General features: G+C 44.3%; 2 protein-coding genes across 2 annotated transcripts in view; one reads left to right on the top strand and one right to left on the bottom strand.

Moving 5' to 3' along the window:
• epha5 (EPH receptor A5) overlaps positions 1-10,000 on the top strand; it is a 99,339-nt gene that overhangs the window by 76,692 nt on the left and 12,647 nt on the right. Inside the window, exons 11-14 of the mRNA XM_080756551.1 lie at positions 1,228-1,353; positions 2,002-2,187; positions 3,154-3,215; positions 8,045-8,112. Coding sequence (XP_080612677.1) covers positions 1,228-1,353; positions 2,002-2,187; positions 3,154-3,215; positions 8,045-8,112 — 442 coding nt within the window. The remainder of the gene's footprint in view (positions 1-1,227; positions 1,354-2,001; positions 2,188-3,153; positions 3,216-8,044; positions 8,113-10,000) is intronic.
• On the bottom strand, positions 4,455-5,594 carry LOC308310396 (kelch domain-containing protein 3-like; the record flags this gene model as incomplete). The annotated part of the gene is made up of 1 exon (XM_080756740.1): positions 4,455-5,594. One exon carries the CDS (start codon positions 5,592-5,594, stop codon positions 4,455-4,457), a length of 1,140 nt encoding a protein of 379 aa, XP_080612866.1.

A 10,000-nucleotide genomic window follows, 5' to 3' on the forward strand; every position in this document is an offset into this window, starting at 1 on the left:
AACTAAATAGCCAATAGCAGATGAATCATCCCCTCAGGCCGTGGGACTGAGAGCAGAGCGCAAAGTGCAAAATATTGACCTGGACCTCATTCTGGTGGAATACTGTGATTTTCAACATAGCGTGTCAATTTGCGACTGTACAAGGTCCACCCATATTCTGTTTTCTTTTCTTTTCAAAGTCACAGGTTCATAGAAAAAAATATATATATATATCAGATTTTAGTATCAGTGACTGAGGTAAACAAACGTACTGTATGAATCACAGAGATCGTGGGCAGACATAAAGAAAAGACTGTTATTGTGCAAAACATGCCCCCTTCAAGACAAAAGAAAAACATTTTCTCCCCTTCAAGTCCCAATTTAGTAAAGCCAATTCCCAATTCCCCAGCCTCTCTACAAGTACTCCATCTCTGCTAACCCCCACAATCAGCCATATTCTGTTTTTTGAAACAGACTTATTTGTATTCTGCCAAGCTGCTGCCATTGGAGCTGGTCTCAGCTGGTCCTGCCTGCTCTCATCTCATCAGAATTTGGGAGACTTTTCAAAGTGGTTGTGCAACAAAATGCATTGTAAAAATACTATCCTGGTGCCCGTTGCACGGTGGGAATGCATGCCCCCACGCACGGCTATATGCAATATCAGTGGTGGAGAAAGTACTCGAATAAGTACTGAAAGTACAAACTACTCATTATGCAGAATGTCCCGTTTCAAGTTTTCACAACATCTTTTTTGACACATTGTGAGCTTGTAGATCTGCTATCTTCAAATGGCCGAAATGTATAGGCTGAAGTGGTTAATGTATGTTTTGTAACAATAATCCACCATTGCACCACTGTGCAATACCCATTGTACCTACAGTATGTCATTGGTTTTAATACCCATTGTACCTACAGCATGTCATTGGTTTTAATACCCATTGTACCTACAGTATGTCATTGGTTTTCAAAGCAATGGGCCTATAGGTTTGTTGGTGCCGGTTTTCTCTGACGTCCGAGCCCATTCGGTGAATCCAGATGTCAGACACATCAGCCTGGCTACGCGAGACTATCCCACTCACAGTGAATGACCAGAGGGGGGGGGGATATCAAATGCAGAGGCATGGACTTTCCATCCCGTCCCAAGCCCAGAAAATGTCAACCCTGATTTCAAAGCGCACTGTACAGAACTGTACAGTGTGCACGTTTGATTATGTGTTGTTGATGGTGTCTTTGCATTTGTATTTGCAGTAAAGTTCCCAGGGGTTCGTACCTACGTTGACCCCCACACCTATGAGGACCCCAACCAGGCTGTTCATGAATTTGCCCAGGAGATTGATGTTTCCTTTATCTCCATAGAGAGGGTCATAGGAGCTGGTGAGTATCCTGTGCGTGTGTGCGTGCGTGCGTGCGTGCGTGTGAGCGTCGGAGCCTGTACGTTGTGAGAACATACTTATGATCATACATCATCATACATCACATTCCGTGCCAATCAAATCATCACAAATGTCAATCCCAGACGATCACTTTTGGCGTCTTCACTTTCTGCCCTCACGTTTATCTTCAATGTACTTTGCTCAGCCAATCAAATCATCGCTTAGGGCTGATCAGCCAATCATGAGCCAATGTTTGTGTTCACACAGACGCACAAGGCTGGGCATATAGTGCCCCTCAAAAATACCATGACATTTCTTCTTAACGCTGTGTTATCAATACAATTTCAGCGTTATGCTATGCTACGTAAGTGACGGCCGGCCCACAGGTTGGGAATCGCTGTGTTAATGTTTGTTCTCATACCTCATGGACCAGTCTGTACCTTCTTTCTTTTTTTATATTTCTTCCTTTATTGGATAGTACAGTGGAGATTGACAAGAAATGGGGAGAGAGTCGTGAGAGTGACACGCAGCAAGGGTCCGACGGGCTCAGGCATCGAACCCGGGCCGGACTCACTGTCAGGATGCATCATAGCCTATATATATGGTGTGCGCCTCAACCGCTCGGCCACGTCTGTCCCTTGTTTCTCAGGTGAGTTCGGAGAGGTGTGCAGCGGACCGCTGAGGCTGCCCGGGAAGCGGGAGATCCAGGTGGCCATCAAGACGCTGAAGGCGGGCTACACGGAGCAGCAGAGGCGGGACTTCCTCTGGGAGGCGTCCATCATGGGTCAATTCGACCATCCCAACATTATCCATCTGGAGGGCGTGGTCACCAAAAGTGGGTCGTCGGGCATGTCGTTTTCCTATGCAAAGTAGTGATTTAACCCATTTAGACCCGAGTTAAAAACATTCACTTTGAAAGAATATATATTCAAAGATTTGCGCCACATTTTTACGAATTTTCAAAAATAGCAGACCTACAAGCTCGTAGCGCGCCACTCGGTGGCGCGCTATGAGCTTGTAGATCTGCTATTTTTCAATAGCTAAATTATAACATAATGTTTAAAACACCAAAAGGGGTTCCCGCCCCAAAAATGGGTTAAAGTCATACTGTGCAGCATTCATTGCAGTAGTCCTTTTGGCGACACACCTCACAGCTTCATTGTCTACAGTATATGGAATTGGACGTAGCACTCAAAAAGGAATGCTGGAAGGTCTATTAATAGTAGAATTTATGTGGAGTGTTTATTGTGAAAAATATACCAGCGACTTTCAAAACGTACTTTTGTTTAATTGAAAACGGTTAACACAGTATGACTTTAATAAGTGGTGTTGTTTTAATTTTTTATGATAAAAATCGGTTTTATGATTTTCTGAACTAAAGCATTGTGGAAGGTTTACCCAAATGTAGACTGTAAAAAGCTTTTAACATTGTAAGACTTTACCTCCCCATTGACATGCACTATTTACTGGCATGCAAACGTTTCCTCCAATTCATTAGTTCCATATTACGGTAAAGCAAGTAACCAGCATTTCATGTACCAATTTCAGCCAGTAATTCAATTATTTTAATTATTTTTTTACCCATTTTGGGCGGGAACCCCTTCTGGTGTTAGCATTATGTTTTGCTTTAGCTATTGAAAAATAGCAGATCTACGAGCTTGTAGGTCTGCTATTTTTGAAAAATGACTGACGACTGACATAGAAACATAGCTTTTTCAGAAAACTGTCAGTATGTAGAAGACATTTTTAGAATCTGATCTCAGGTCAGAATGGGCTAATGTTCTAATGTCTTGTTTCTCAGGCAAGCCTGTGATGATCATTACCGAGTACATGGAGAATGGATCTCTGGACACCTTCCTCAAGGTAAGAGGAGACGATAACTATAGAATCTGGGGCAATAGGAAAGGAGGAAGGAGAGGTATTCTACAGAGGGGGGTGATTACAGAGAGGAGGAATGTTTTTGGAGTGGTGGAAGATGGAGATTATGGGAAGTAGAGAGAGAATGGTGATTGTGAAATGGGATGATAAGCATTCAATTATTTTTTTTATTTTTTTTGAGAGGCAAGAGAAGGTAGTCAAAAGGCTATACAGGGAATGCTGTAGTGAGTTGCAAATTTGATCAGGGTTTGATTTGTACAACATCCCGATATAGGGATGCCAGGGTTACTATACATCCATGGTTGACATGGAGTTGTTTGAGAATCACTGATTGGTGGTGTGTGTCCTCGGTGAAGTGCGTGATCACCTGGATCAGTGTTCCCCAGCCATTGGATCAGGACAATGTTGATACAGTAACATTATATTTTACTGTGTGTTTTTGATTTGGACATTCGTGTAATGCGAGTCCCAGTGTGAGACCAATATCTAGTACCTCAGCACTATGTTTAAATAGTGTAGACAATAATATGGTTTTGGTCTGCACTAGTTTCATGTATGGATGAATTAGTTTGACCACTTGAACCCCATCATATATATTCTGAGGGTAAAATTAGACCAAAGATCAAAGAACATGTTGCAACGCAGTGTTGGGAGATTGTAAATGGGGTTTTTTTTGTCAGAGATGTATTTGTTATGGAGGAAAATAAGCGATCTGAGCCAACTCAGGTCCAGTTCACTAAGTTAAGAGGGTTGACGTGGTTACGGTATATTGGCAGGTTCAGGAGAGTTAGGGCTGTATTCACACAGTTCATTGTGTGATGTCATTTTTTACCACTTTACCCAAATATAGGGTCATACTTCATAGATGACCTTTTATAAGGGGCTGGAGGGTTTTGTGTTTTGTGTTCTTTGAGAGGCACTAGCCACTCCTATGCACAGCTTTGTATGTATGTGCGTATTAGCACGGAATGTTTGTAGCACGGTATGTGATGATTTGATTGGCTGAGCACGGAATGTGATGTATGATGATAAGAGCGCCCCTCACTTCCCTCGGGGGGGGGGGGGGCTGACATACTGTATTATTACTGTATTATTATTATTATTATGTGAGTCCAGTAGATCCATCCATCTAGTGTCTCAGTGCTGGCGTGTTTAAACAGCGTGGATGGATAGACGATAATATTGTAGTGGTGTGCATAGTGCACTAGTTTGTGATCATTTTAGTTAAAGTTTTATTGGCAGCAGGTTGAAGAGAGTCAGGACTGTATTCACGTAGCCAACACATTTCTTTATTAACGGCACCTTCGGCCAGGCGCCGTTAGTCATGACCGCCAGTTCCCACCTGACGTCTTGTGGGAGTCCCGACCGCTCCAGACCGTGCTGAAGTACTGCCAGCTTGCATAATGTCTTCAGACTCGTCCGTAAGTCTAGGATGTGTACGTGTGGACATCCTCCAAAGAGGACGATGCGATCCCCCACCATACAGCAGCACATATGGGTCATCTTGCATGGGCGTTTCCCCATAGGCTCAACCTTCTTCCACGAGAAGGTCTCTGGGTTGAATTTCCACAGATCGTTGAATATCCGAATATCCAGAGGGAAGTTGTTGCCACCAAATATGTACAGCTCTCCATTGTAGGCAAAGGCTGAATGGCACTTGCGGCTCTCCGGGAGAAGCAGTTCTGAAGGCGCGCTCCGCCAGCAGTTGGTCTCGGTGTCAAACACTGTGACGTTGTTGATCAGGTCCTGGTCCCCTTCGCCCCCGAACACAAACATCTTTGTCCCGATGATGGTGGCAGTGTGATCGGCTGAAGCCGGCGGCGGAGTGCCTCCGGTGTTAATTAAAGACCAGACCATCGCGGGGGTGTCTAGCTTGTGGAGGTCATCATTGAGCTCCCCGGTCAGCATGTTGAATCCCCCGTAGATATACATCGCCTTCCCCAAGACGCAGGCCGAGTGCATCGATCTCTCCTTCGGAGCGGTCCCGGAAACCCGGGGTTTGAACCATCTGTGTGTGTCGACCTCAAACGCATAGAGCACATTGCAGTTCCCCCCCGAGATGTCGAATGCATTTCTGTACTCGTCGATTGCAAAATCCACTATCCCCCCCCAGATGTAGACATGGTCTATGAACACGGCCGTGTGGTACAGGCGGTTGGAGGGAACCTCGGGGGGGCGTTCTCGTCCAGTTGTCACTTGGGGCAACTTCATCCAGCGCAGGGTCACTGTGTTAAGGACGTGCACATCCACCCTGTCGCTCCTGTTACCGTACCCCCCAAAGGAGTACACCCTGTGCCCCACTGCCACGGCAGGGTGCATGGTTGTCTTGGGTGTTTTATTCAGGGTCACCGTCCAGCGAAACATATCTGGAGGCGTTTCACTCACAACCACCGTGGATATATATATAAACAAGAGCAATGAGATGCTCTGTAAAAGTGGTATAGGAGGCGTTGCACAAACACCGCCTATATTGTCACGGGGGCACAAAAGTCATGCAAACCTTGGCCAATCCGCGAAGGCAATGTGGTGGTATGACCAATCGAGGAAGCCATTGCCTGTTGAATGATCTCCCTAATATGGGAAATGTATCGCCACAGCAACCAGGCCACCACCAACCCAGAGCCATATATAGTATAGACAGAGTTGCGACATTGAGGGGGCAGAAGACAGCCAGTCACGTGGTTCATGTATACTCGCGCGAGCCCGTAGACGGCATTCCGTAAACGTCCGGTGTCCCTGTTCGCCAAAAGAAGTGTATGTGGAGCCGTCGTTGGACTGGCCGCATGAAGTGAACGGAGTTGTCATGACTCTGTCTTACTCTATGGCTCTGCACCAACCCAGGCAAGCTCAGGAAATACTGTACCCTGTGCCACGTTCAGATCTGTGTCAGAAAGGCATTATTATTCATGCTGAACATTATAAGTATTCCTTGTTATTGTATTGGAATCTTTGAGCTCACATGCCCTTTTGATGTAAATCAAAGGGGGGGGTAAGTACCTGTCAGTGGGGAGGAGGAGTAGGACTAAGGCCCTATGGGGGCAAACAAGTCAACAACTTCTGTCCATCATGTCCATTTCACATGTGGCCTCGCAATTAATAGAGTTCGACAATCTTGAAACTCTGTACTGTACACCTTCGTACAAGGGATGTACCCAGCGTTGAAGAATGTGCAGACTTTCTTCATTGTCTGCTTATTATGAATGTCGGAAAACTGGTAACAACAGATTAATCATAGAGTTGTCAGTAATAACACCTGAAAGTATGTCAGGCCCCTTTTCTGTAGATTGCAGGACTTTTTATTTATTGCGTCAGTCGTTAAATGTCAAATTGTCATCATGGATGATGCCTAAGTAGTTCTGACACACTCTAATCCATGTGACAGTCTGTGATGGAACCGTCTAACAACTGTCTGAAACCCTCAGATCTATAATGCATGTCTTTGGTTGTGGACACATTTAATTTAAGTAAACATCCACTGCACGTTATGAAATCGTACATCTCATGCCTCTTGTAGTAACCTTAATATAATGGTATCCTTTGCACAATTCAGAATATCAATTGGAATTGGAAACCTTGTCGTATATTTATAAAAGCAAAGCATTTTCAACCTGGTGTCACGATGTTGGCAAATAAACAAATTAACCATTTAACCACTCAAAACCAAATCTCACCTGTTTTTGGCCAATGTTCCCCCCCATAATATGGATGCTGGGGTTCAAGTGGTTAATAATTTGGCGATACAAAGTTTCTGCCTGACAGAGAGGATACAATGCAAGAGGGGAGATAGGACACAGCGCTGTGGGAATGCCATGTAGGAGGAACACAGCTAGACACACAAGGTCATTGGCTCAAACTGTCTGGGGCCTGTCCATCAAAAAAGCCCACTCTACCACGCTGAAACCAAGGTTAAACTTCAATAAAAGTACCTTGCCCCCAAAATATAGTTGGATAGGATTAAAAAACGAGTAAACCCTACAGTATATACTTAGTTGAACGGTCAAGTACAATTACAATTTAAGCATTTAGCAGATTTAGCACACTTATTCCAGAGTGACCGGCAAGATAATAGCCTACATAGAATGCAGAGACAGTGGTAGTGCCTCAGGAAACTAGGATCCCAGGCAAACCAAAAACCTAGCATCAGTCCAACAATATCGAAATAACATGAAACTATAGGTGGTAGGAAAACAATGAACCTAGCATCCGTTTAAATAGCATTCTTAACATTGTGCTGAACTATTCCAGTATATCCAGTATATCCAGTAGATCAGGGCTCACCCTGGAATAGGGCTGCTATGGTCCACGTGGTTAGAATCTGATAAAAGTAATGTATGTGTAAAGTATGTGTGTACCTTGGAGCGGGAGCTCGCTGCGGTACAGGGACGGTGTCTAAAGTGTTGCTGAAAAGGCTGCCACTGTGCCAGTTGAATGGGGGTGGGCATCGCCATGGCCGTGCTCAACTCTGCGTGGGTCGGTGGTCATGTGGTGGCTGTGAGTGCAGGGTTTGTGTGTCCTTCACCGGTTACAGCCGTGCCCGTTGAGCCCACACAGTACAATCCTCTCCTCCTGTGGTAATATAAACTGAGAGTGTATAACGGTTGGCCCAAATGGACGTTTCCATTTGAGGCCAATTCTTGCACTCTCACAGTCTACTGTGCAGCTCTCTGGCAGGGCCTACATGTGGCGGTGTGGAGTAAACCATTCCCAACCTGTGTGCCAGGGCCCACTGCTGGCCCGTGAAGATATATTGCATCTTTCCTGACACAACAACCTCTCTCTCTTTCTCTGTCTCTCTCTGTCTCTCTCTCCAACAGAAAAATGATGCTCAGTTTACAGTGATCCAGCTGGTTGGCATGCTTCGTGGAATCGCATCTGGCATGAGGTACATACACTCACACGATGCGCACACATGAAAACACTGTGAAAAAGTGTTTTTTAAAATTGTACCAGTTGAGCTGAAATTGTACCAGTTGAGCCGTGAAGTTGAAACTGTTAAATTGAGGCTGTCTGTGCATATACACTTTGTACTGCATGTCACTCTGTCCGTATAGTCAAAATAACCCGATAATTTTCATGTGAACGTCAATGGCTTTGTACTCGCAGAGCAGCCAGTCTGCCTGTCTCTGTGTCTTTAACCCATTCTGACCTGAGATCAGATTCTAAAAATGTCTTCTACATCCTGACAGTTTTCTGAAAAAGCTATGTTTCTATGTCAGTCGATTTTTCAAAAATAGCAGACCTACAAGCTCGTAGCGTGCCACTCGGTGGCGCACTATGAGCTTACCATCTACTTTCACCAGCAAAGCTAAAATGAAAACTTTACAAATTCTGCAATGATTTAAAATAATATATAATATAATGTAATAAATAAGTATCGGCCAATATGACCCTGCACATAACGCATCAGAGATATCGGTCATAATTTCCATATCATGCGTCTCTACTCTACGTCTGTTAAAAAAAGGGGGAAAATTAGTAAAAATTATAGTTAAAATCACATAAAGGCAACGCTAGGAAAATATAAATGACATTCACAATGAATTATACCGGTATTTGAATATATCTTTAAAAAATATGTTTGAATTTCCATTTCTGCTAAAGCATCAGACCTGATAGACTTTGACTAATCTGTCTTACAGGAGGCACAATGGAAGTGGGGGAGACGGTACATATACACTATATGTTCTACTCGGTTTTCAGTAGTTCCGATGTACACACTGTGAGATGGAAGCATTTAGAGAAGTGTGCGGGCCAGCAGTCTGTCTCAAGGGTCTACTCTGTCCTCAATAACTCCATACTCTGTGTCATCATCGATGAAATAACAACACGAGGCCACCAGACTTCATGTTGTTGCTGTCGGGCAGAAACCTCACGTCTCCAAATGTCATTGACATGACCAATTACATTTGTAAATGAATGCCCTACTTCATTATACAAGAGTATTGCCTGATAAAAAACATAGCAGAAGTTAGAAGTAGTGAAGGAAGCAGAAGGTCAGAACGGGTCACATTGCAATGTGTTGTGACCTTGTAGATTGGCTGTTTTCACTAGTTTAAAATATATATTTTTGAAGGAACTACAAATATTTCTAAAGGTTTGAGCCTAAATCACCACTCTGATATAACCAGTCCATGTCATTTCTATCTGGCATCTAAAGCAGTTTATCTGCAGCGCCACAATGTCCTGATGTGGTGGGGGCGCTGTGCTGTGTATGCTAATTATTTTCTCCGCCACACCCTCATCCCAGCTACTCCCCTCCCACATCTTTGACTCATTATATTAAGACAGCACGGTACCACCACATCAGTTGGCCTGTTGTGAGACCACTGTGCATAACTCAAACTCAAATATAATGAGTAAGCCTTATTGTTCAAAATTGGGTATTTTTGGGGATATAAGACACATATAGGGAAGCCCAATTTTCTTTTTGAAAAGTTGAATTTCATGTTGTAGGACCTTTAAATGATAATAAAAGGAACGGCTTTTGGACCACCCGACTGACAATATATTGGAAACGAGCGGCCGTGTGTGCGTTCTCGGGAGGGGGGGGCAGCACACATATCCTATGAGTAGGGCAACCAAATGGTCATCTACGTCCCTGCGCCCGCCTGCTCACCAGAACCCGATCCAAGGACCACATCACACCAGTCCTCCGTGACCTTCACTGGCTCCCAGTCGAACACGGAATAGATTTCAAGATACCGATACCTATACATGCAGGCGTGACAAGGTTGAGAACCAATGGCTTAAGCTAAGGTACAGTTGCATCA

The sequence above is a fragment of the Protomyctophum bolini genome, assembly GCF_963924005.1.
Source record: "Protomyctophum bolini genome assembly, chromosome: 22".
Classification (NCBI taxonomy): domain Eukaryota; kingdom Metazoa; phylum Chordata; class Actinopteri; order Myctophiformes; family Myctophidae; genus Protomyctophum; species Protomyctophum bolini.